We start from the raw sequence: 27,420 nt of genomic DNA on the forward strand, positions 1-27,420 counted from the left end.
ATAACAGAGCAGCTTCATTTTTGTTCTATTTCAGTCAACAGCAATGAAAATAAGTGAGCAGTCCCAGTCTAAAAGATCATGTGATGTCATCTGTGGTGATGTCATAAGAACTAAAGTAACAATGAGAGACATTCTGGAAGTTTGAATTTGTGCACTGACTAGCAACCACTTTCAATGTTTCATCACTTTGGCAAACCTGGAGAAGGTACCGTCTGATTTGTAATTAGTTTAAGTATTATTTTGAGAAATACTGTAATTGGAGGTCTGTTTAAAAAGGAAATAGAGCTTAGATGCTGAAAACCCCTGTCTTCAGAAAAAGGAGTTTTCTTTCCATACACACTGATAGGTCTTACCTGTATGTTTATACCCTTCTTGTATAAAGACAGTGGAATAGAAGTACAAGAGGTGACAATGGCAGAAGTTGGGAATGACTGCTATTTCTATTTTTATTCCACCTGCATAAAGGTAAATATTGTAGAATTTACAGTGGTTTGCACCTTTGACTTTCCTGCTGTAAGGAGGCATTTATAGTTTGACCTTATGTCTCTTCTTTATATACTGATATATGTCATTGCACATGTGTGTGGACTCCATTTGTTTATATTTAACATACACATAGATCCTGATTTTGAGAGATGATGAGGAACTGAAGTTCTCATTCACTGCAGGTTGATTTTCTGTGCTCAATAGTTTAGAAAATCAGTCTCAGGACAGTCATATCCACTAGATTGTGGAACAGTACTCCAAGTTCGTAAGAAGTGGGAGACTGCTGTCTGCAGGTATTTAAACTAGACTGGACAAAGCAGTCACGGCATAATTCATGTAACAGTAAGGAGCTGATTCCCCCACATTTATAGTAGCATAAATCAGTAGCACTTCCATTGAGGCCAGTGGGCTCCTCTGTCCTCATTTGCACAGTTGTCACTTTCTTCTGGCTTGGGATTTTCACCTGTGTGGCAGACCTGGACATAGTGGTGCTGCACTAGCACTGGTGAATCAGGTCCTAAAACTTTTTCATTGTTTGCAGATATGTTGTATCAACAATAATACTGTGCTACAGACTAAGATATAAACCAATTACTGACCAATGGGATTCTCCCATTATACAACTCTGTCTTGCCTTTTTTCTGTGTTAGGGTTCCAAATGCCGATTCCGTCATTGTGAAAAAGCACTTGGCAGCGAGACTGTGTGCTCATTGTGGAGAGAGGGAAGATGTTCACATCAGCTTTGTGGATTTAGGCATATGGAAATACAGGTATGTAAGTTTTGTGAAGTACCCTGTTTTACAAATAAGTAACGCAAATGCTCGTCTAAATGAACAGCGAGTACACAGCAGGTCAGGGAATAAGTACTTTGCTTTAGTGTGATTTGCACTAGCTGTCCATGTAGACACTGCTACAACACACTAAAAGTTCTCTACATCCATTTTCTGTTCCCATTTAGTGCATGGCCCACTAATGTGAAGTAGATTTCCACCCCAGTTTGCCACACTGTTCAGACAGACAAGCCACAGGACACAAAAATTAAGTGAATTTGGAATGTCAGAATTTTTTTTTCCTAAGCATCTCAGAAATTCTGTAGCAGAGTCAGGAGTAGAACACATTACCTTGATCTTGATCTCACACTATTTACAACTCCATTTGTCTCAGTGATGAATTCCTAATATATGCTGTTGTGAAAGATCAGAATCAAGACCCAAGTGTCTTAGCCCTATACCTTCATCACAATACCATGTTTCTCCTTTTTAGACTGATATATGGTACTAATGAATTAGTTTTTGTTGTTTGTTATAATTATCATATCTGAAAACTGTCCCTTTTTATTTTTTCCTGTAGCAAAAATACAACAGTATTTCATGTTTCTGGGAAACACAACCTTTAGGTTGTGTGAGGATCAGTTGTGTCTTCCATCACAGCAAACCTCGTAATATAAATGGACTTTTTTTGCCACCTACTATCAGTGAGTAAACATATTTTCTCAATAATATGGGGTCACATGATCAGATTTTATATTGGGTCTGAAAGCCATTTTAATGCCCAGTATGGCTATTGACCTTAAATATTGTGCTAAGGGGGTCATGTGAGGTGTCTAATGAAAGCTGAAGATGCCCTGAATCCATGTGTGCTACTCACTTGTCTGTATCATGTATGTAGGTAAAGTTACAGATTTTAGCGATGTATCTGTGGTAGAAAATGTTTGAGTGCTAAGCTTCACAATAGAAGGTGTGAACCTAGCCCCAGCCAGGATGAATGAACTATAAACAAGTGTACAGAGGTTGAATCCACATTCCAGATGCTTGGGACTTGTCTATGGGATGCAGCCCACTGGTCAAGTGATGTTGGCTGAAACAAAGGAACAGGTCTATTTCAGAAATTTGAGACTGTATCCTGGGATTCATCCAATGGCAGTTTGCCACAACAGCCCACCTGAGTCAGTGAGGGTGGATTCTCAATGGACTGTGGGAGGAAGAAAGGGCTTGGTCCCTGAAAAAAAGGAGAGAGAGCCATGCTGTGGATTAGCAGTGTCCATCTTGGATCCTTTGTCTTTTGGTCTCCAAAGGTCCATGTGCCAGCATGTGGACCCGAGCAGGCTGGATCGATAATACTTTGATAACTGAATCTATGTAATCTGAAATGAACTTTGAGAGACTTTTAAGTATCAGCAAATATCACTGCTGGCCTGCATCAGTAGTTATGACTAATACACATAAAGTATTGCTTTAACAATTCTTCTGTCTAACCCTGTTGTTACTTTTTTATTAATAAATCTTTAGATACTGAGATCTAAAGGATTGGGGAGTGTGTTGTTTTGAGTAAAATCCAGGTAAATATTGACCAGGGTCTGGGGCTGGGCCCTTTGGGGTCCAGAAAAATCTGTGTGCTGTTTGGTGAAACAAGTGTAAAAAGCCCCTCACTTGAATTTTGGGGGTTGTTGGTCTGGGCTCATATAGTGGCTGAGAAGTCTGTGGGTTTGCTTGTATGGCTTCTGGCTGGCCAGGGGGCTGGCAGAAGTACTGTTGTGGCTGGGTGGATTTGCCTTAGTGAGAAAAAAATCCCAACTTGGGACTGTGAGTAGCTCGGTTTTTAAGCAAAGATACCCTGAATTGATTTCTCTAGCCGTGCTCAGAAACCCCATCCTATTACAGTATGGACATCGGAATAGATATGCTAAAAATGTGTTGGCTTGTAGTGTTGATATAATACCTTTCTGGGTAAGGAAAACATTGCGTATTGGGTGGAATATGATCTGAGCTCAAGGTTAGTAAACTGCTTATTGTTATGTTCAAATAGGGTTGCCATTAGAATTTTTATTGTGTTAGGAATTTCTCCAGGTAACAGTTATATTAAAGGTGATGTATTCTGTAGCAAAATTTAATCCATTTGTCTCACAACTGAAAAGTATATACTGTAACATTTTACATATTAAAATGTGTATCTTTGATGTACTGAATGGCAGCCATGTGAGGCAGTTATTTGTGCATAAGCTGTCAAATCTAGTTTAAAAATTTTGTATTATAGGAAATCCCTCCACTTTTTACTATCTCTGAAAAGCTTTGGGCCTTACTGACACCCACTCGTCCACTCCACTTCCAACTACATAATGGTACCTGCATTGACAGTGAGGTATATTCAGAGCTTCACTCAAACACATGAACTGAGTTTTAAAGCCATACAATACATTCTTCACAGCATTGTTAAGTCACAATTTTAGAAGAATATGTACAGGTTGAACCTCTCTACTCTGCCACCCTTGGACCTGATCAGTGCTGAATGAGAGAATTTGCCATACCACAGGGGGTCAATATTACCTAGCAGCATTAGCAACACTTCCACTGCTTACTGAAGTCTGAGAAGACAGTTTGGGGAAATTACATCTAAATAACAGCACAGAACACTTAAGAGCCAGGACTGATGGCTGTAAACAAACTACAGTAAAATTCCTTTAATCTGGCATGTCTGGGACCAGACAGGTGCCAGATTACCAAATTTCCCAGACTATTGGATGTCACTATAACCCCCATGTCCTAGTTCAAACCCCCCTGTCGCATCTCAGCACCCCCACACCCAGCTGTGGCTCACCACTCCTGCGCGTCCCCGGATTCCTCTCTATATCCCACGCTCCTGCAGCTTCTTCACCTCCACACATCTTCAGCACCCCAGCTCCTGCAGCTTCTTCACCCCCAAGTGTCTCCAGCTTCTTCACCTGCACACATCTCTAGCTTCATCTCCCCCACACTCCCCAGCTCCAACTTCTGCACGCCGCAGCTCAACTCCACCCCCCCGGCTCCCCTGCAGCTCTAACCCACATCAGGCTTAACCTCTCACCCCCACTCCCATGGTCCCAACCCATCACCCAAGCCCCACAACTTATGTGAATTTCGAGGCACGCATATCTTGGGACATGCCAGACCATCAGGATTTTTGGACCATCAGAGGCCAGATAAAAGGAATTTCACTGTTAGGGGGCCAAGGAAAATTTGGCTACACCCATGGTAGGTGGTCATCCAGCTAATTAAAATGCCAGGTTACAGATGTTGTGGATGAGAGAGTGCTGTACAAGAGAGGCTCAAGCTGTGCTATACATTACTGCATAGCCATGATTCATTACTTAACCATACATGACTAGTGAGTTGCCACTGTGTGGGCAGCAGTTACACTCTTTCTTTTTCAGTACTCCCAACACGCTCAGATACGCACAAATTGGATAAGCCTTTTAAAACAATATCTGAAATCATCCATTGCATCTGCGGGAATGATCTATTGACCTTAATATAGAAAGAAATAATCAAACATTTTCTCCTTTCCTGGTGACTCCTGACCATTCTTCTCACAGTCCTGATACAAATGATCTAATGTACACATCTGAGGAGGATGAGGGTAGTTTAAAAATTTCTCACTTATAAATTCAAAGGAGATAACCTACTAAATGTTAATAAAAATGAGCTCATCCTCTTGCATATGTTTTATAGCATCTCTTGGTCTTTGGGAGACCACTGATGTTTTCAAAGTGGGGTTCTGGGTATGAGTAGAAAACTTTTTATGTTAAGATTCAGTTCAGTAATGGAGCAAATGATTAGATGTTGATTAATGGTGGGCTTTTCCCAATGAGATGTTTTGTTTTTCACAACTGCCTCATATTTACAGTGAGCCAGAGAGTTAGAAGCTATGCAAACTTTTTCCTGATGTGAAGCACAGCTTTCACAGTCAGCTCAACATCATGGCTATGATTACACTACAGAGATCTTTCAAAAGAAGCTGTTCTGGAAGATCTGTTCGAAAAGAACTTCTTTCGAAAGAGTGCATCCACACACAAAAAAGTGGATCAAAAGAGTGACCTGCTCTTTCAAAAGAACAAACCAGGGATTGAAAAATCAGGCCCCATTAGGCCTCAGTTGGAGTATTGTGTCCAGTTCTAGGCACCGCATATCAAGAAAGATGTGGAGCAATTGGAAAGATCCAGAGAAGAGCAAAAAGAATGATCAAATATCTAGAGAACACGTCCTATGAAGAAAGGCCAAAAGAGTTGGGCTTGTTTAGTTTGGAAAAAAGAAGATTGAGGGGGGACGTGATAGTGGTTTTCAGGTATCTAAAAGGGTGTCATAAGGAGGAGGGAGAAAACTTGTTCTTCTTGGCCTCTGAGAATAGAACAAAAAGCAATGGGCTTAAACTGCAGCAAGGGAGGTTTAGGTTGGGCATTAGGAAAAAGTTTCTAACTGTCAGGGTGGTCAAACACTGGAATAAATTGCCTAGGGAGGTTGTGGAATCTCCATCTCTGGAGATATTTAAGAACAGGTTAGATAAATGTATATCAGGGTGGTCTAGATAGTACTTGGTCCTGACATGAGGGTAGGGGGCTGGACTTGATGACCTCTCAAGGTCCCTTCCAGTCCTAGTATTCTATGATTCTCTGATTCTGTGATATGACTACTCTTTTGAAAAAAGCACCTATGGCACATCTACACACGTTTTCTTTTGAAAGAAGCTTTCTAAAGGAAGTGCTCTTCCTGAAACAGAAAGGGAAGAGCCATTTTGAAAGGAGCATGGCATTCTTTCGATTTAATTTCAAAAGAATGCTTTTTTGTGTGTAGATGATCCAGAGGATCTTTTGAAAAAGCCCCCTTCTTTTGAAAAATCTTTTGAAAGAACTTGCTAGTATAGACGAAGCCAGCATGTGCTACTCCAGAAATTAAAATACAGTGAACACATACACTAAGAGAGAACTGGTTTCTGTCCTTGCATCATACAGGCTAGCTAAGTAGACATAAATTTTAGATTCTGTCTATTGCCTTCATTTAATAGACAGTCTGAAGTGGGGAAGAGATTTAACACATAGAACAGCGGTGATGAACGTAGAAAGTGAAGAACAGATTAGAAAGGAGGAGCAGTAAAATGTTCACAAAAACCAATGTTCATAAATATTTACTATTTCATATTTTAGTTTACCCAAGAATGTTTATTATTTTTACTATTGATAAAATAATGAAGAAGTTTAGAAACCTACAGAATATTTTTAAAAGAAAAAGGTTCTTTGCTCGGAGTAATGTCACCACCAGTCTATGATGGGACGTTAAGCTAAGCAGAGGTCCACAACAATGCATGCAAGTTTTAAATTACATATATATGAAATGGCCCTCATTTGGTGTCAGTTAACAAAATTCTAATACTGTGTGCAAGTCACTTTCAAGTGTTTTTCCCCTTTAATTGACTTCAATTAAGCCTTTCAGGCCATACATGTGGGGGTGGGGGTAGGGAGAAAATATGTCAAGCAAATACTTCTTAATTACAATTTCTCTTTCACTCTCTGATTTCTAGAAGTCCACACTATTTCTGGAATAATGGCTAGTTCTTTTTCAACACTCCCTAAAGCAAAACTCCTACTGAATTTAATGAAGGTTTGCCTGAGTTAGGCCTTCAGGATTGGAATTCCCATGTGTACACATCCAGATACTGGAGCCAAAGCTACTTCATATATATTCTTAAAGTATACAAGTTTGTATTTTGTGGTGTAGGTTGTATTGTTTACAAGTAGACCTCAATGTCCCTCTTATGAATCTCTTAACCAAGAAAAATTACTGTAACCTTAAGGCAAAATATTAAAGAACAACTTAACTCCATAGAATGGGGTGGTGTCAGAGAATGTCTCACAGACCCTACTGACTGAGGTCATCATCTGGATCGAGGTGGACGCTAAAGATATTGGGCTCATGATGAAGTCAGTAGAATAAAATTTCAGTGGGAGTTGTAGGTAGTGCTTAAACCATGCAGGTTTGATGAATCCTTAATTCATATTGGACTCATGTATCACTCTAGATTTTTATAAAGTACTTTAATAAGTATATAAACAAATTAATGTATACTAATTTGCAAAAAAATACAATGATAACTTAATGTAATAATGTTTTAATTTGCTAGCAGTTGCATTTGATTCAGGAGCATTGGTTCTGTTTCCAAAGAGTCCATTGCCTATTCTTGGGATAGAAAATACAAAGGACATTGTCCCATTGGGTTGTGAGATAGTGTTGGACCCAAATTCAGGACCCATATCTGGGGGTACGAGGCCTGAGCTGTATCTGCAGTGCAAAACAATGGAGTTTGTGTCCAAGCCTCAGGCTTAAAGCCCCTTTTCCTGTGAGATGCTAGGGTTTAGGCCCAAGCCAGATAGAATTGTGTGCAGTTTAAGGAGGATTTGGGTCTGATCCCTGGAAGTATAGATATTTCCCAAGGCAAGGGCAGAAGTAGGTGAGTCTATTTATATTTCTCCATACATTCACTCATCAGAAGAGAGTGCTAGCCACTGAAAGGACTATATGCTATTCCCTGCTTAGGGCTGGTGAAATAAGGTGTTGTCCTTTCATGCTGAAAATCTCGGGGAGGCACTCTATGTCCCTGAGTCATTATATCGTCCCATGTTCCTTCTACTATGGAGACACATTTCTGCCAACCTCCTTCTCAGTACTGGGACTAAAAGACACAATTTGGCAAGTTGTGGTTTTGTCAGGTCTGAATATGATTTCAAGGGTGTAATGAACAGATCACAACTTGGTTCTGATCTTCTAGTGCCTTATTAACAGACTGAACTTCGTGTACTTTCCTATAGGTGCCACACTCCAAAAGGAAGTTCAAGAAGGAACTCTGCATCCTGCCCACTCTCAAGAACCCCTAAAGCATCAAGAAAGCATTTTAAGACCCATTCACCCTCCTCTGATCATAAACATCAGTCTGGAGGAGGAAGAGGAAGAGGAGGAAGATGAGAAGTGTAAATATGACTAATTCCCTGAAATCTGAAACTAAAATGGACTTTCTCAAACATTTAGCAAAATGTTTGCCAACAGATGTTGGCTGTTTTCAACAATCATGCCATTTCTGAGGAAAGAGGTCAAATCTTTGGAAATAACCTCATTGCAAATAATTTCATAATTATATTTATTTTATTGTACAAAACACACAGTAAATGTAGACTCTCATTAATAAACTTTCAAAATATCTAATATCTATTTTTTCATACAGATAAAATTCCAGTAATCTTTTTTCATTCATTCAAAATGAATCCAAGTGGCACAATTCAAATACAGATTCAAACTTTCTCAAAGTTCAAAGATGTTCAGACTTAATTTGGCTCCTTCTGTAATTTTTAAATGATCATTTGAAAATCGAAAAGGTTCTTTTTGCCTCCTCTCCCCCTTAGATATTTCACTGTACAGTTTTGATCAGTATGCTGCTTTCATTTTGTGCTTTTGCTTTAACAAGAGACATATTAACTGTTGATAGGTGGCATTCGGTTGACAATTTAAATGATCTTCAGCAATTCAGAGACTATTTAATTTTTTTCAGGTTCTATCTACTCTAAAAGTATTTCCATTCTTGGTATTCTATATGAGTTGCAAAAACCTCCTGGACTGCATCTGCCTTTGAAATTATCCCTATTCTTAACGTGTGTTTACTGTTTTTGAAGAGGTTATTTGCATATAGTTGCATACAACCATTCAACCAAGGGCCACTAGGGTCACAGCCTCAGGTCTTGTCTGTGTGAGAAAGTTGCATCACTTTAATTTAAATCTATTTTCTCTCTCAACCCTACATAGATGCTGGATCTACTCTTGCCCCCAACTTTGAAGGGGGCATGTTAATCAGGGTGACAGGAGATTACGAATTTTGAGGAGTAAAGGCACTTCGAAGTACCCACGGCTATATGCATGCCAGCACTTTGAAGTAGCCACGGGGGAGAATTAGCCTAATGAAGTGCTGTGTATTCACTGCAGCGCTCCATTAGTAATCTTCCATCGCCCTGATTAACATGCCCCCTTCGAAGTGGGGGGCAAGTGTAGACAAGCCCATGCAGTCTTATTTTAGGTGGTCTATTGCACTAAGTCACAATTAAGCTGAAATAAGAATATACACATAGGTGTGTACTGAATCAACTAAATTGGTTGAAAAACCAAATCATGATATCGATGACACTTTCTTGTGTATGCAAGTCTTTAGCCAAGTGTCTTATGAATGTGCAGAACATGGTCAGTGCATCCCCAGATAGCCTATTATGGAACAAAAAAGCAGTCAAGTAGCACTTTAAAGACTAACAAAATAATTTATTAGGAGAGCTTTCGTGGGACAGACCCACTTCTTCAAACCATAGCCATACCAGAACAGACTCAATATTTAAGGCATAGAGAACCAAAAATAGTAATCAAGGTTGACAAATCAGAAAAAAAATTATGAGAGTGAGATAATCAGAGAGGAGAGGGGTGGGGGGAGCCAAGAATTAGATTAAGCCAAGTATGCAAAAGAGCCCCTATAATGAGCTAGAAAATTTGCATCCCGGTTCAAATCACGTGTTAATGTCTCGAGTTTGAATATAAAAGAGAGTTCAGCAGCCTCTCTTTCCAAAGTAGTATGAAAATTCCTCTTCAGTAAGACGCAGATTCTTAAGTTGTTAACAGAACTGCCCACTCCATTAAAGTGTCAGCTGACCGGTTTATGGATCAGGAGTGTTTTTATGTCTGTTTTGTGCCCATTAACTCTTTGTCTAAGAGAGTTTGAAGTCTGTCCAATATACAAAGCATCTGGGCATTGTTGACACATGATGGCATATATGATGTTAGTTGAGGAACATCAGAATGTGCACCTGATTCTGTGACTAACTTGGTTAGGTCCAGTGGTGGTATCCCCAGAATAGATATGTGGACAGAGCTGGCACCGGGCTTTGTTGCAAGGAAAAGTCCCAAGACTGGTGTTCCTGCGATACAGACTGTGGCTGTTGGTGAGAATCATCATAAGGTTGGGAGGTTGTCTGTAGGAGAGAACAGGCCTGTCACCTAGGGCCTTCTGGAGTGTGGCATCCTGATTAAGGGTCGGTTGTAGGTCTTTATAATGCGTTGCAGTGGTTTGAGTTGGGGGCTGTAGGTAATGACCAGTGGTTTTCTGTTCTTGGCTTTTTTGGGCCTATCTTGGACTAGCTGGTCTCTGGGTATTTGCCTGGCCCTGTCAATTTGTTTTTGTTTCTCCTGGTGGGTAATTCAGGTTTATGAATATTTGGTAAAGATCGTGTAGTTTTTGGTCTCTGTCAGTAGGATCAGAGCAAATGCGATTGTACCTAAGGGCTTGACAGTGAACAATGGATCTAGTTATGTGTGCAGGATGGAAGCTAGAAGCATGTAGGTAAGTATAGCGATCAAAGGGTTTCCAGTACAGTGTGGTACCGATCAGGCCATCTTTGATTTGTACTGTAGCGTCCAGGAAACGTATATCTTGCGTGGAGTAATCGAGGCATAAGTTGATGGTGGGGTGCAGATTGTTAAAGCCGCTGGGGAATTCTTCTAGAGTCTCTATATCGTGGGTCCAAATCATAAAGATGTCATAGAATCATAGAAGAGTAGGAGTGGAAGGGACCTCGAGATGCCATCGAGTCCAGCCCCCTGCCCTCATGGCAGGAACAAGCATTTTCTAGACCATCCCTGAAAGCCATCTATCTAACCTCTTCTTAAATAGCTCCAGTGATGGAGATACTACCACCTCCCTTGGCAATTCGTTCCAGTGTTTGATCACCCTGACAGTTAGGAACTTTTTCCTAATGTCCAACCTGAACCTCCCCTGCTGCAATTTCAGTCCATTGCCTCTTGTTCTATCCTCAGAGGCAAGGAAGAACAAGTTCCCTCCCTCTGCCTTATGACACCCTTTTAAATACCTGAAAACTGCTATCATGTCAGCCCTCAATCTTCTCTTTTCCAAACTAAACAAGCCCAATTCTTTCAGCCTTTCTTCATAGGTCATGTTCTCTAGACCTTTGATCATTCTCGTTGCTCTCCTCTGGACCCTCTCCAATTTCTCCACATCCTTCCTGAACTGCGGTGCCCAGAACTGGACACAATACTCCAGCTGAAGCCTAACCAGCGCAGAGTAGAGCAGGAGAATGACTTCTCGTGTCTTGTTCACAATGTGCCTGTTAATGCATCCTAGAATCACGTTTGCCTTTTTTGCAACAGCATCACACTCTTGACTCATATTTAGCTTGTGGTCCACTGTAACCCCCAGATCCCTTTCTGCTGTACTCATTGCTAGGCAGTCCTTTCCCATTCTGTATGTGTGACACTGATTATTTCTTCCTAAGTGGAGCACTTTGCATTTGTCCTTATTAAACTTCATCCTGTTTACCTCAGCCCATTTCTCCAGTTTCAGCCCATTTGCTCATGGGAATAAGGGGACTTCGAAGTAGGTGGGGTCCTTTCGAAAAGGAGCCCCGTCGGCACGAGCCGCGCAGCGGCAAGGCGCGTCAATTTTCAAGTGCCACGGCCACCCGCATGCTAATGAAGTGCTGAATATGCATTTCAGCGCTTCATTAGTAAACTTTGAAATGGCCATTTGCGTGGCCATTTCGAAGTCTGGGGCTAGTGTAGACACTGCCCAACACTCCCACCTATCTCCGAGGTACCACTGACTTCCTGAGGAAATTACAAAACATCGGAAAAGTTCCTGACAACACCATCCTTGCCACCATGGATGTAGAGGCTCTGTACGCTAATATTCCACACAAAAATGGATTACAAGTGATCAGGAATACCATCCCTGATGTCACCACAGCCAATCTGGTGTCTGGCCTCTGTAACTTTGTTCTTACCCACAATTGTTTCTGATTTGGGGACAATTTATACCTCCAGATTAGTGGAACTGCTATGGGCACCCACATGGCACCACAATATTCTAATATATTTATGGCTGATCTGGAACAACAATTCCTCAGTTCTTGTCCCCTATTATCCCTTCTCTACTTAAGATACATTGATGACATCTTTCTGATTTGGACCCATGGTATAGAGACTCTAGAAGAATTCCACAGAGGCTTTAACAATCTGCACCCCAGCATCACACTCCTGATCCACAAACCAGGTAGTCTACATTTTAATGGAGTGGGCCATTCTGTTAACAATTTAAGAGTTTGTGTCTTACTGAAGAGGAATTTTCACACTACTTTGGAAAGAGAGGCTGCTGAACTCTCTTTTGTATTCAAATTTGACACACCACATGGTTTGAGCCGGGATGCAAATTTTCTGGGTTATTATAGGGGCTCTTCTGCATACTTGGCTTAATCTAATTCTTGACCTTCCCCCTCTGTCCCTCTACTCTCTGATTTGCTCACCTTGATAATTTTTTTTCTGATTTGTCAACCTTGATTCCTATTTTTGGTTCTCTGTGCCTTAAATATTGAGTCTGTTCTGGTATGGCTATCGTCTGAAGAAGTGGGTCTATCCCACAAAAGCTCCCCTAATAAATTATTTTGTTAGTCTTTAAAGTGCTACTTTACTGCTTTTTTGTTTGATAGTGCATAGACTAGCACGGCTTTCTCTCTGTTACTAATCAACATGTCAGGGCACTGTATAAGAGGGATAGCTGAGTTAGTCTGTATATTTAAAAACAACAAGAAGTCCCGTGGCATGTTATAGACTAACTGTATTTTGGAGCAGAACCTTTCATGGGCAAAGACCCGCGTCGTCAGATGCAGGGAACAGGTCATTCAAGAATTAATTTGTCTACTCAAGCTCACTTCCTTTTCTATGTGATTGTTTGGCTGTTTGAGAGGACTGAAGGAAGGTCTTTGTTATATTTAACCACCTTCTAAAGTAAATATTAGCTTTCATTGTAACTGAGACTCTGTGGGTGCTCTGGGGCTATAGCACCCATGGAGAAAAATCAGTTGTTGCAGAGCACTCAAAGGGGTGGAATGGTGAAAGCTAGGGTAGGGGTGGAATGCCGTCAGGGTCAGGAAAAGACAGTGGTATGGGGTGGAGCCCCCCTGCTAGAGGGGAAGCTGGTGCCTATGCCTTAATACCATATTGGTCATGAAAGTATCTGTCGGTAAACAATCATTTTTCTGTCCAGAGAGCAGGGTGCTGAGATAAATTAGTGATAGGAAAGTGGGGGGGAAGTTATTTCATTATATAATGAAATTGTTTATTTTTGTCAATAGTGTAATAACAAATCCTGAAGTGTCTATACTCAGCTATAGTTCTCTTATAAAAATATTTCCTATAGATGCCTCTCATTTATTGACAAAGACTCTGGCAGACGTTGAGGAAGAACAAGCAATAAAAGAGATGTGTTATAAATCTGGTAAATATCTAATTACTGTTCATTTAAAATATTACTATAACTAGTAATTATATTGATATTTTAAATGATCAATGCAAGTAAAGACATATTTTTTCTTTCTTTTGCGGGACACGAGTAGGAGAATATTACAGAATTCAGAGTCCTCAGGAGAACCAGTCTGCGAAAACAACGTCTTCTGCACTGGATAATGAGCTATTGAAACCCATGGAAACTGGCAGAGACTTACAGGAAGGCAAGTACTTAAGTGGTAAGGTAACTCTTTCACGTTTAAGGGTAATGTTTATATATATGTCATTTCATAGAAAAACAGCGTCCCGCAGTTTAGATCCCAATATTAGGTTTTGAAAATTTAGGAGAGGATAAAATAAATAAAATGTATAGAAATAATAAAATTAATTAAATAAAATTAATAGAAATATTTTGTCACTTTTTAAATTAAATGGTAACATCACAGGTATGGTGATGAAGGAGGGGATGCCTGCACTGACTTCAGCATGATGAAATAAGGCCAGGTCAACTGAGTAGAACGAAGGGTTAACATCATGTATTTTCTAAATTCCATGGCATCCATCTCTGCCATAATTTGTCTTCCATTATCTTTTGAAAAAAAAATGTTACAATCTCTGCTGATGGGCCTCTGACAACACAACTGAACTTAAAGGGACATGAAGTAGTGAACATTTATCCCATGCAAGATTTTTTTTTTAATTTATTTTTCCTCGCTAACCAGGGGCCAACAGAAATCAATGCCACCTTTTGTTATTGTAATAGGTGATAGTATTGCTGCTTCATAGCAGAGTGATTTATGCTCTGAACACTCCAGGGCATTAGTGTAATTAGAGTGTTGGCTATTAAAGTGTTTAAGAAAGAAGCAAGATGTTATTGTCCGTAACACATTAATTATTGTCATAAAGTTGTTTACAACAAAATGGAATCCTTCCTGGATAACCATCTCCATACACAATTACATATAAAGAAAATTGAACAAGGAAGATAGTGAACGACAGTGAAGAACTACAAAGTGAACGCGAGTATATTATTTTGGTTCAGATAGAGAGAATCTGAGATAATGTCTGGTAAAAGGGTGATGTTTTTGTCCTTTAAGTTTTACCAATTTAACCTCTTTAATAGGAGTAAAGAGAGAGAAAAATAGTTTCGCTGCATGATATCCTTTCAATTTTGTTTTGGAAGCAGAGGTATTTCTATTAAAGTACTTTTGAGGAGGTATTTCTAATGGGAATTCAAAGGCTTAGATATCACAGTTTTAAGTCCTTAGAAATACCATAGATTATATTCATAAACATCTATCGTATGAACTGAGTAACAATAATATTGCCTCTTGCAGTTGTTCTCTTGTATACCCTGTGGCTACATCTGCATGAGAGAGTTTTCGTGGCAAAACTGGGCTTTTGTTGGAGAAACCCACAGAGTGTCTACATGCAAAATGTGCTTTGTCGACAGTCTGTTGACAAAACCCAGCATATCCACCGGCAGTGTTATACCTCTCCATGTTCAGCTTTGTCACCTTTCTCAACAGCTTCCTGTCGACAATACATGTGTAGACACTCCAGGGCCCTTTTGTTGACAGACAGGGCTTCCAGTTCCCTGGGCAGCCCTGTTTGCAGAGCTTCACATCAGCCGTTCTGTCGAGACAGGGCAGGGCAATCTGGCTGCTCTCTGTCGACAGAATGGATTGCTCTCTTTCAATCTGCTGGTGTGTGTAGATTCAATCTGTCGACGGAGGTTTTGCCAGGAAATCCCATCTGATAGTGACTTCTGTCGAAGATGCCTCTGTGTGTTACCACTTCCCAGGAATCACGTATTCTACATTTCTTCATGTACTTACAGTACATAAATCAAATGAAGCAGCACCAAATGACTAATAAAAGTAGAAAGGGTAACATTTAAGGAGAGATTAGCAGAAAGGTACCTTAAACCAATGATTAACTCAGAGACAGTGGTGTGGAAGCAATGTGACATCTTTGGTAAGGAAGGTTTATAGTGACATAGCAAATTCAGTTAAGAACATCATAGTGTGTCACTATACTTTGTAAGGTGCAATCAGGTTCTGTTCACATTTATGATATTCATTAGCAAAAGCAGCTCTAACTTGGACTCATAATCTAACTTCACTAGGAATGTCTACACTGCATCTGGGAGTGAGCCTCCCAGCTGGGCCTGTACACTTGTTAGTGTAGGCTCATGGTGGCATTCGAAAAAGAGCTGTGTAGACAGTACTTCAGAGCCCAGTCTTCAGCAAGAATTATAATGTCTACACTGGTACTTTTAGACCTCTAACACAAGCCAATCTACCATGTCTGTGGACCCATACAGGATGGCTTGCTTCCAGAGGCACTGTAGAAAAGGCCACTGAGGCCCCAAAAGCCGTAAGCAGATCTTTCCTGCTAGGACCAGGCATGACCTGTGCAAGGAAAAAGCCAGGGAATTTATTAGACCATATTGCCCATGTTCCCACCGTAGAACCCTACCTACCAGGCTCTGACTGTGGATGTGTCTGTGGAATATGAACTCTGTGGATTTGGCAGGTGACTGGAGCAATCACAGCCTTTGAAGATGCTTCCTTTCCTAGGTCTGAATTTTGACCATATGTCATGAAGAATAAAAATATACCGATGATTAGTCATTGTTTACAGAAAGAAAGAATACAAGTAGAATTAAATTAATTAGAGTGAAATGAAATGGCTAATCATATGCACAACTAAATATGTTTGCTATACGATAAACATAGTTAAATTAAACAAAACAGGTATTAGACAGCTGATGAAGTGGGTCTGTCCCATGAAAGCTCATCAACAAATAAATCATTTTGTTAGTCTTTAAAGTGTTACGTTTCTGCTGTTTTGTTTTGTTGGAGTACCGACTAACACAGGTACCTCTCTGTTAAAAGTTAAATGAATATAGCAATAAACATAGTAACAGAGAGATAGCCATGCTAGTCTGTATACTATCAAAACAAAGAAGCAGTCCAGTAGCACTTTAAAGACTAACAAAATAATTTATTAGGTGATGAGCTTTCGTGGGATAGACCCACTTCTTCAGATCATAGCCACATCAGAACAGACTCAATATTTAAGGCACAGGGAACCAAAAAGGTAATCAAGGTTGACAAATCAGAAAAAAATTATCAAGGTGAGCAAATCAGAGAGTAGAGGGGCAGAAGGCGAGGGGGGCAAGTCAAGAATTAGATTAAGCCAAGTATGCAAAAGAGCCCCTATAATGAGCTAGAAAATTCCCATCCTTGTTCAAACCACGTGTTAATGTATTGAATTTGAATATAAAAGATATTTTAGCAGTCTCTTTTTCCAAACTGCTGTGAAAAGTCCTCTTCAGTAAAACACAGACTTTCAGGTCATTAACAGAATGGCCCACTCCATTAAAGTGCTGGCTGACAGGTTTGTGAATCAGGAGTGTTTTTATGTCTGGTTTATGCCCATTAATTCTTTGTCTAAGAGAGGTTGAAGTCTGTCCAATATACAAAGCATCTGGGCATTGTTGGCACATGATGGCATATATGATGTTAGTTGAGGAACATGAGAATGTGCCCGTGATTCTGTGAATAATCTGGTTAGGTCCAGTGATGGTATCTCCAGAATAGATATGTTGACAAAGTTGGCAACGGGCCTTGTTGCAAGGAAAAGTTCCAGGACTGGTGTTCCTGCAGTACAGACTGTGGTTGTTGGTGAGCATCCTCATAAGGTTGGGAGGTTGTCTGTAGGAGAGAACAGACCTGTCACCTAGGGCCTTCTGGAGTGTGGCGTCCTGATTAAGGGTCAGTTGTAGGTCTTTAATAATGCGTTGCAATGGTTTGAGTTGGGGGCTGTAGGTAATGACCAGTGGTGTTCTGTTCTTGGCTTTTCTGGGCCTATCTTGGAGTAGCTGATCTCTGCGTATTCGTCTAGCCCTGTTGATTTGTTTTTTTTTTTATTTATCTTGGTGGGTAATTCAGGTTTATGAATATTTGTTAAAGATCTTATAGTTTTTGGTCTCTATCAGTAGGATCAGAGCAAATGCGATTGTACCTAAGGGCTTGACTGTAAACAATGGATCTAGTTATGTGTGCAGGATGGAAGCTAGAAGTGTGTAGGTAAGTATAGTGATCAGTGGGTTTCCGGTAGAATGTGGTACTGATCAGGCTATCCTTGATTCGTACTGTAGTGTCCAGGAAATGTATCTCTCGCGTGGGGTAGTCGAGGCATAAATTGATGGTGGGGTGCAGATTGTTAAAGTCTCTGTGGAATTCTCCTAGAGTCTCTATACCATGGGTCCAAATCAGAAGGATGTCATCAATGTATCATAAGTAGAGGAGGGTTAATAGGGGACGAGAGCTGAGAAATTGTGTTCCAGGTCAGCCATAAATATATTAGCATATTGTGGGGCCATGCAGGTGCACATGGCAGTTCCACTAATCTGGAGGTATAAATTGTCCCCAAATCAGAAATAATTGTGGGTGAGAACAAAGTTAGAGAGGTCAGACACCAGATTGGCTGTGATGACATCAGGGATGGTATTCCTGATCGCTTGTAATCTGTCCTCGTGTGGAATATTAGTGTTGTGTATGTCAGTTTGAGCACGGTTGTGGAAGCATTGTATGTGGAAATCCAGACTTAAATCAATTTTGACACATTAATATGTGGTTTGAACTGGGATGGGAATTTTCTAGCTCATTATAGGGGCTCTTTTACATACTTTTCTTTATCTAATTCTTGACTCTCCCCACCCCCTCTGCCCCTCTGCTCTCTGATTTGCTCACCTTGATAATATTTTTCTGATTTGTCTACCTTGATTACTGTTTTTGGTTCTCCGTGCCTTAAATATTGAGTCTGGTCTGGTACGGCTATGATCTATAGAAATGGGTCTGTCCTACGAAAGCTCATCACCTAATAAATTACTTTGTCAGTCTTTAAAGTGCTGCTGGACTGCTGTTTTGTTTTGATAGCAGTAAACATAGTTTGCTCACCAGAACAATTGAAAAGTTTTAGTACTTTGTATTTCTTGAGCAGTCAGGTAGGGGGTTGCCGCCAGCTTTATGCCCTGAGATTTCATTGTGTTAATCCTTTAAGCACTCATGCATGTTTTGTTCATAATTCTTTGAGGTATCTGTCCATACAATCAATGTGCAAAAGTGTCCATGTTGCACAGTGCTAGCTTTGCATACCCTCTCAAATTTATTTAGCTATCACAGATACACTGACTTCACATAACTATGCCAAAAATTCCCTCTGCTGCTTTTCTAGGTGATGGTATTACAGTTCCAACAAAGTTTGATATTATAGGAAGACAAGGAGAGGTAACAGCCTCATTGGATGGTAACACCAGGACTGACCATGGTGCCTTTGAAAAAGGAGGTAATTACTTTAACATATGCTTTCTCATTGTCTAATATCCTGTGATAGATAAAATAATTTCCAAATATACCTTTTGTAGGATTTATTTCTGTATTTTCTGTGAAGTTTTTTCAGTCTGTGCTGGCAATAAAAATTATTGCCATTGTATCTGGATTCCACCCAAATCAGCAGCACAAAGAAGAAAATATTTATAGTTTTTTAACTCCACTCAGTTGAGTTTTAATTTAATCATCCAAAATATATTGTTTCTTAGAGCTGTCCTAGTTGCAAAGAAGCTCACACAGCATCACCTTAAACAAGCATGACAGTCAGATATAACAGGTACACTAAAATTTCAGAAATTGCTAAATTTGAGATGCTACCAGAAGACAAGCTGGGAAAGTACTAAGGCCCCAGTCCTGCAAGCTGTTCCACTTGGGCAGATTGTTGTGCCTACTTTCAATGGGACTGTGCAGTCATACGATTTCAGTCATTAAGGATGAACCTGGATATGTCAACATTTATATTTACCTAGCATTAGCTATTTCCTTGTCATTTGAAGCATCATACCCTCAAGTTAAATATTTCTCCTTGTGGTATCGTGTCAGATGCTTTACTGACATGCAGATAGACCAGTTTTACTGCATTTTTCTTGCCAAAATTCAGTTAAATTCTCAGAAAGGTATCAGACATAAGTAATAGCAGAAACAATAAGGTTTTGGTAGAATTTTATGACATTATTTCTTTTCTGAATCCTGTATGTATTATAAGCAATATATGTGTTTGTTTTTATGTTTATGCATTATTTCCTGTTGTTCTGGGGTTTTGTGTTTAGTTAATCAAGAGATAATTCAGAAAGAATAATTACTTGTGGAAATGTACATTCATACTGAGAGGTATGAACTAAAAGAATGTTAAATACATATTTCACATATATGATTTACATAAACTTTATATACCAGCTTTCTGTTTGTTTTTGATGTTTACATTCTTACAGTTATATATGAGTTTAACCAAAAGCTAATATAAATAAAATGCAAAAAAAGAATTATGCAAAAAGGCTGCATTCTGCATTTTAAACACAGTAAAATCAATTTTATCTTAAAATGAGGGCATACCATGTCTCTATAATTTAGTGATACGTCATAATTCTTTTTCCAGGGGGTGATTGTTATGTACCACAAAGGAGCATATTTATTGGAGGGAAGCAAAATGAAACCTTAACTGCAGAAAAAGAATTAAGTACAACCAGAAATTCAGATATGAAAGGTATGAATCTTTATTTTTATGTTTTGTAATTTTTGGAAAAACATTTTTGCTTACTTTGTAATTATATTGGACACTTAAATATCTGTTATGTTACAGATGCTTTTTGAGCGAAGTGGTGAAGTACCATGAACAATGTGGTTTCTTTTCATCAGACTAAAGCTGAAAGTGCTTTTACTGGGTTAGGAGAGTCTTGCTCCCTTTGACATCTATATGACCAGTATCAGAGTGCTAATTATTTTTACCTAATCCTGAGAGGTGGTGATCACTTCCTGGTGAGCATCAATTAGAATTGAGGGAGCATAATATCTGATAGAATCGGGCCCCTAATGAATACCAGAAAAAGGCTCTGATTTGGCTCTGCACTTGAGCACATGGTTAAATCTAAGAACTACTCTCATATTTCAAATGAGACGTATGCTAAAGTACCTCACTAAATTGGGGCCATAGTTTGCACTGCAGGATTCCAGCATATGTTTGGAAAAACATAAACATTTCCTCATCTGGACATATTGGTTTTTAATTTATATGATTATTATGGGTAAATAATATATTGCTTATTATTTTTCTGTTGTTGAAGTAAAAAATAAGACAAAATTCTGGTAATATCTCACTGGTAGGTTAAAAAGTAATTCAACTGCCTACATACATTGAAGTGGAAGTAAACATTTTCTCCTATATTTTGTCCTGCTGTGAGGACTTGTCCACACGTACCGTGAGATTGAGGCAGCAGAGATCAATCTCCTGGTTTTTGATTTAGCAGGCCTAGTAAAGACCCACGAAATTGACCACTGATCACTCTCCCTTGACTTCAGTACTCCACCTGAGCAAGAAGAGTAAGGGGAACTGATGGGAGCATTTCTCCTATTGACTCCCCACACTGGGCATACTGCAGTAACTTGAATTAAGGTACATTCATTCCAGCTGTGCTATTTACATAGCTGAAGTTGAATATTTTAGTTTGACATTGCCCCCTAATATAGACCAGCCCTGGTAGGAGCAAAAAGCAATGCTTAAGCTGGTCATCTGGAAGTGAGACCAGACAAAGCTCTGGCTTCCTGTAGTGGAGTAGGGAACATAGATAGGGCCCTACCTACTTCAGTTGAGTTTGGTCAATTTCACAGCCACAGGCTTTAAATAAATCAAATTTCATGCTTTCAGCTATTTAAATCTGAAATTTCATGGTGTTTTAATAGAAGGGATCCTGACCCAAAAATAGTTGTAGAAAGATTGCAAGGTTATTTTAGGAGGATTGCAGTACTGCTACCATTACTTCTGTGCTGCTGCTTGTGGTGACATTGCTTTCAGAGCTCAGTAGTTGGCTAGTGGTGGCTTCTATCTGACAGCCCAGCTCCGAAGAAAGAACCATTGCCAGCGGCAGAGCAGAAGTAAGGGTGGCACAGTATGGTCTGGTCACTTTTCTTTCTGTGCCGCTGCTGGCAAGGCACTGCCTTCAGAGCTGGGCACCCAGCTGCTAGCTCCTGCTCTCTGGCTGCTCAGCTCTGAAGATGGAGCAGAAGGGTGTCAATACTGTGACCCTCAAAATAATCTTCAGACTCCCTGCAATTCCCTTTTGGGTCAGACCCCCCAGTTTGAGAAAGATTGGTCTTCTCAGTTAAATATGTATTGTACAGGCTAAAAGCTTACAAAAAACCAGATTTCACAGTCCACGACACATCTTTCATGGATGTGAATTTGATTGGGCCCTAGACATAGTATCATAGAGCTTGCTAGTTGTCATGCTTTGCAGGATGTAAGATTCTGTTTTTCCCAAACTGAGTCTCCTTATTCTTGGTGTAAGCACAGAGGGAGACTTTTCTTTCATATGTTAAGCATCATAAACATGTGTTTAATCTAGACCAATTGGTGGACAAGGCCAGGGACATATGAGGGTCAGGTATATGTTGCATGCAAGTTTATTCCTTCTCACAGTATGTAGTTGTTGTGTTGTGTTTTGATTCAACATGAATAAAATTCACTTGTGAGTGTAACACACAAGGGACTTAAACTTTATGATCAAGCTTATATTAAAACGTATGTGCAGATTAGAGAGGATATCCTTAAAATACATATTGTTTGAGCTCAGATACTCAGATATATTGGCTTTCTTATTCACATCTTTTGAACCAGAATATGGGCTCAAAATATCTGTTATGTACTCACTGCATAGTTTCCTAAAATGAATTTGAGGTTTGCTGCCAAAATTTTGAGAACATTTTTCTAACAGAATCATCACCAGAATTTTTGGCACCATTATAATTTTACCCAGAAGGATGATATTTCCTGATATTTTTACCATAATGTTTTCAGAATCAGGCTTTAGCACAGAAAAGACAGGTTTGTTTCCACTATAGTGTGTGTATAAAACGTGCAGAAGTTATTCTAGTTTTAATTCACCACAAAACCTTCCTACTTTAGTGAGGGAAGCACATCAAATGAAGTGCTTTTTTCAAAAAATAAGTTTGTGTAATTTTAATCCCCTAGCAATGAATCACAATGAGCCAGTAAAGAAGCGTCACTTTAAAGGAGTGAAGAAAAAGAAATGGGTTTCTGAAGAACCCAAAAATTCATTTGGCATGTTTGCAGGCAAAGGTATTTTGAGAATCCTGTGCTTATCAATTGTAAGTTACTAATCCCCTGTTCGGAGAAGCTCACCCACTCTCTAGGAATCCAAACCCAAGGTACAGCCCAAGCTGCAACTTGAAAGCACTGTTCCCACAGCTGCTTTTACAATGCTAGTGCAAGCCCCTATACCCAAGTGTCCAACTTTGATCTGGGAGGCTCTCTCCAAAATATCATCTAACGTACTCTGTGTGCCTTTTGTTCTGACATAGTTATCAAACGTTGACTAGCATCTGGCAAGTTTAGCATAAAATTGTTTTTCCCCTTTCAGCAGTGCATGCTTCAAACCCAAAAGGTAAAGCAAATTGCCAACAAAATGATCAAATCAAAGATGCTGAGAATACTTCTTATGTTCCATCTCAAAGAGCGACTGGGAGAAAGACTTCCTTGAATTCCCCAGAACCTGGAAAATCAGCAAATATGACCTACAGTAATGTTAGTGCTACCAAAGAATCCAAGCTGAATCTGTCTACAGGTGAGTTTCTGATTCATTGCCTCGAAGAAGATTGTCCATAGAATTGGTCAAGGGCCTCAGTTATGCCAGTGCAAGTCCACCAGTTTAGTATAATCAGCTAGACAAATTCACACAGGGAATACAGCATATTAATTTTTAACAGTGAAATTAAATAACCACTGGAATAATTTACCGTGAATTATGGTATCTCCTCCATCATTGAAAAACAGTGAGGCTGTGTCTACACTACCACCTTCCTTTGAAGGAAGAATGGTAATTAGGGTGTTGGGAGTTTGCTAATGAAGTACTGCTGTGCATATGCAGCACTTCATTAAGCAAATTCCTGCCCCCCCCCCCCCCGGCAACTCCGAAGTTTTGAACTTTGAAGTACTGGCACGCATCTAGCCGTGGCGCACCCACAGTTACTTTGAAGTGCCCCAGCTCCAGGTTGGAACTGCTGCCCACACCCCAGCTCCTTCCCAGCTCCCACCACCCCAACCTCAACACCTCAGTCCCAGTATCAGAGAGGTAGCCATGTTGGTCTGTGTTCTAACAAAACAAAACAGCAGAAATGTAGCACTTTAAAGGTTAGCAAACTGATTTATTCTGTGATGAACTTACGTGGGACAGACCCACTTCTTCAGATCAATCACATTTCCAATACAGACTGGCATCTATAAGTACAGGGGTCCAAAAAAAAATTGTAAAAAACCTGACAAATCAAGGACTGAAGGAAAGTGATGAGGAGAGGCGGGATGTTAAGTGTCTTGCCTGAGATAATTACGAGCGTCAAAGGAAGGTATGCAGTCCTTGTAATGCGGGAGGTAATTTGATGTCGCTGTTCATATCAAGTGTTAAAGTGTCAAATTTGGACCTCCCTCCTACGTACTACTTCTGTTTCAGACTCTGCATCCACCCCCCACCAAGAGCCCCTTCCTGCACCCCAAACCTCTCATCCCCACCCCAGAGCCTACACCCCATGTGGAGCTCTCACCTCCTCCCACATCCCAGCTCCCTGCTCCAGCCCCAAGCCTCCTCCTACACTCTGAACCCGCTCATTACCTGGTCCCATCCTGAGCCTTCGTGTTCCCCCTATGGGGCTGGAGCTGTGAATGCTGACATGCCTCACAGGGCTGTGTGTGGTCTGCAGTTGTTTTTTTCCTGTGGGTCAGTGGCAAAAAAAAGTTCCCCACTGGCTGGTGTGTAAATTTGTATGAGTGCCAGCATGTTGTGCGCTGTCTGCTTCATGTGAATCTAGTGGAGAACAGTAGAAGCTCCCCAGTACATTTTGATGTAGTACTGTTTGACATGGTGCGAACATGCCCTGGGGTTTTTTAGTGCACGCCAGCAGGGGCCATCCAAACCAGTTCGTGCCCAACATGCTGGCGCACTTTAGAATTTACACCCTAGCTGCTGTGGTCCAGTCTCTGTTTAAAGTTTAACTTATTTTATAGTTTGGAGACGGTGTGTGATGTGTCAGTTGATACTGTAGCTTTCATTTTTGTAACTTGAGTAGTAGAACTCTAAATGAAAATGTAACTCCAGATGTATATGTCCTTATAGACAAATGGACTGCAGCATCCTATAATTCACCAGCATGGAGAAAAAGAAGCCCACATACAAAAACATACTCCAGATCTGAAAAAGTCCATTCAGGTATCTGTTTGACAGCATTACTTTCAGTACACTTGACTATATTAATAATGACACATCTGTTTTAATTCTCTCTCCAGCTAGAATTTGGAAGATGTTTTAACCTAGGCACCTATCCTAAGACTGCTGGTTTCTAAGGGGTACTGAAAAATCTGAGATAGCTGTCTGCCCTTTTGTTTTGAGACCACCTCCTTTTACTCAATATTTCATGGTTTCCCACTTTTGGCAAGATATGTGACTTCCTCTGAAGCAGTGGTTTTTTTTGTGCTGGTACTTCCCGGTACTGAGTACCAGCACCTTGCCAGCCCCAGACATGGGATTGGTTAGGGGGAGAGAGCATGGAGCTAAGTGAGGACCAGCACCTTCCACCCCACCCCCACCACGAAGAAGGCAGTGCTCTTAAGTCGGCAGCTACTATTCTGTTTTTACTGTATGGAACAGCTATTGGCTTGCAGTGCTGGGCAAAATAGTATGATTATGCAATCCACATTACCACAGTGTGGGTCTTCATTCCCTTTTAATTGTGTGTTCAAAGAAAACTTTAATGAGAATCCAACAACTGTGAGCTACAGGACAAAGCCCTGTAGCTAAAGCAGTAGAGGATGATTCAGTGAATGCAGGATGTCCCAGTCCACTCTGAAAATCCATAGCAAGTTGTCATCACAATCGGCATCCTTCCTCACCCTCTTTGCTTTCTAAGATTTCTGTGCCCCCAGGTAGTTAAGCACATGCCCAACTGAAAGGACGTAAGTAGTCCTCTTTTCTTCAGTGGGATTACTTAAGCTTAAAGTTAGGCATATGCTTGAGTACTTTGCTGAATTGAAACCTAACTCAGTACATCTTCACTACAGAGTTTATACCAGACCTAGAGTCCTTCCCAGTCCACAGCTGGCAATATAGCTCTGGAGCTTGTGGACTCTCTGTGTCGCTGCCATAGTCCCCAGCTACAGAAATTGCAGGCCGTGTCTTCCTCTGGGGCATACAGCTTTATGTGAGCCTCACGATGGCCAATGTCAGAAGATATCTTTTAAAGAGTCTGCAGACACCCACAGACCTGGTGAATGAATTGCTTTTAAGTGCTGGAAATGAAGTCCCTAACTGAATTAGTCTTTCCAGTGCATGGTGGGGTGACTAGTCATTAAATAATCTCTGCCCTTCAAGATTTTCTGTGTACAAAGATGCCCACATTTTCCCAAATGTTATTGCATAAATTCTGTATGTGATGTGGATTTTTAAGGTCTATGTGCACACATGCATTCACACAGTGCTTATAGATCTGTTTGTGAATGTACTGAGGAAAAATCTGTGTGGCATTTTGAAAATCTGTTAGTTATACTGAGTGAATATTGTCTCTTTCTAGTAATAAACTGTTATAAATTCTAAATGCTCAAACATGGAATAAGTCTTTAAAAGCATATGGAGATTTTAAGTATAAATTATGTAAAAAAGTGCTGTGTATTTTGACTACAGATCCAAGAAGAAATGGAAGCAAATAAAATAGAGAAAGAGACTTTGAGAAAATGAAGAAGTGAAGCACAATCCATCATACAATTTACAATAAAACTGATAAAAATGCAAATTCACGGAATGAGGTTATCACATGCTTCACCCTGGATCCAAAGATGATAAAATGCAAATTCTAAAAATAAGATGCAGGACATGTATACTGTATGGTTTCAAAACTAATAAAAATGAAAATTAAAAAACCTACGTACTGTTTGTATATTTATGAGGTCAGCAGTCTATTCAGTATATTGGTGAAGTTTAACGTAGTTTGAAAGTTGGACTATTCAAGTCATTCTTTAACTGTGATTTTGGCTGTAAAATACAGATTAATGGTAAGCCAGAGCTTTCATATCTTCAGAGAAAAGATCCTTGAATGCCTCCCTCCATTTTGTTTGCCCAAATGGTGTGGAACATAATTAATGAGGAGAATGGATGTGGCTAGCTGGACTTAGCAAAGCTGAGCAGCAGTTCAGAGGGATTTCAGTGAAATACTAACTGACTCTAGTCAGAGACAGTCTTGACTGGCAGGACAGGGTATGGGAATAGCTTCGAAGTAGGAGATTTAAGGTGGGACCCACTGTGGCACTTTATTTTGGCCTCTAAGTTTTGCGTTTAGGTATCTAATTCCCAGTTTTGATCCACATATCTCTTACTCTCTCATTTACATGAGGAAGCTTTGGATCAGACCCTTAATGTCTTTTGCATTCCAAAATCTATTTTATTTTTATGAATGCTTGGTACGCAGCTACTAGTTAGTTTGACTTAGCTACATTATGTTTAGGGGTGAAAAAAAATTCATTCCCAGTGCAGCATTGTTAGGTCATCCTAACCTCTACTGTAGGTGTAGCTGGGTCAATGGACACATTGTTTGATTGACGTAGCTACTGCCTCTTGGACAGGAGGCTTTTCTGCAGGAACAGAAAAAACCCTTCTGGCTCCCTGATAAGTGAACACATATGGCACAAGAGCAAT

General features: G+C 40.1%; 1 protein-coding gene across 1 annotated transcript; it reads left to right on the forward strand.

Annotated features, from left to right (window-relative positions):
* Window positions 1–1,145: 1,145 nt before the first annotated feature.
* C1H12orf50 (chromosome 1 C12orf50 homolog) lies at window positions 1,146–26,578 on the forward strand. Its single transcript, XM_074983994.1, has 11 exons — window positions 1,146–1,256; window positions 1,837–1,960; window positions 8,099–8,257; window positions 13,525–13,602; window positions 13,721–13,849; window positions 18,858–18,968; window positions 20,109–20,216; window positions 22,698–22,805; window positions 23,107–23,310; window positions 24,853–24,945; window positions 26,413–26,578. The coding sequence occupies exons 1-11, from the start codon at window positions 1,245–1,247 to the stop codon at window positions 26,436–26,438; spliced, it is 1,152 nt and encodes a 383-aa protein (XP_074840095.1). The 5' UTR covers window positions 1,146–1,244; the 3' UTR covers window positions 26,439–26,578.
* Window positions 26,579–27,420: the final 842 nt, after the last annotated feature.

The sequence above is a fragment of the Carettochelys insculpta genome, chromosome 1, assembly GCF_033958435.1.
Source record: "Carettochelys insculpta isolate YL-2023 chromosome 1, ASM3395843v1, whole genome shotgun sequence".
Taxonomy (NCBI): Eukaryota; Metazoa; Chordata; order Testudines; family Carettochelyidae; genus Carettochelys; species Carettochelys insculpta.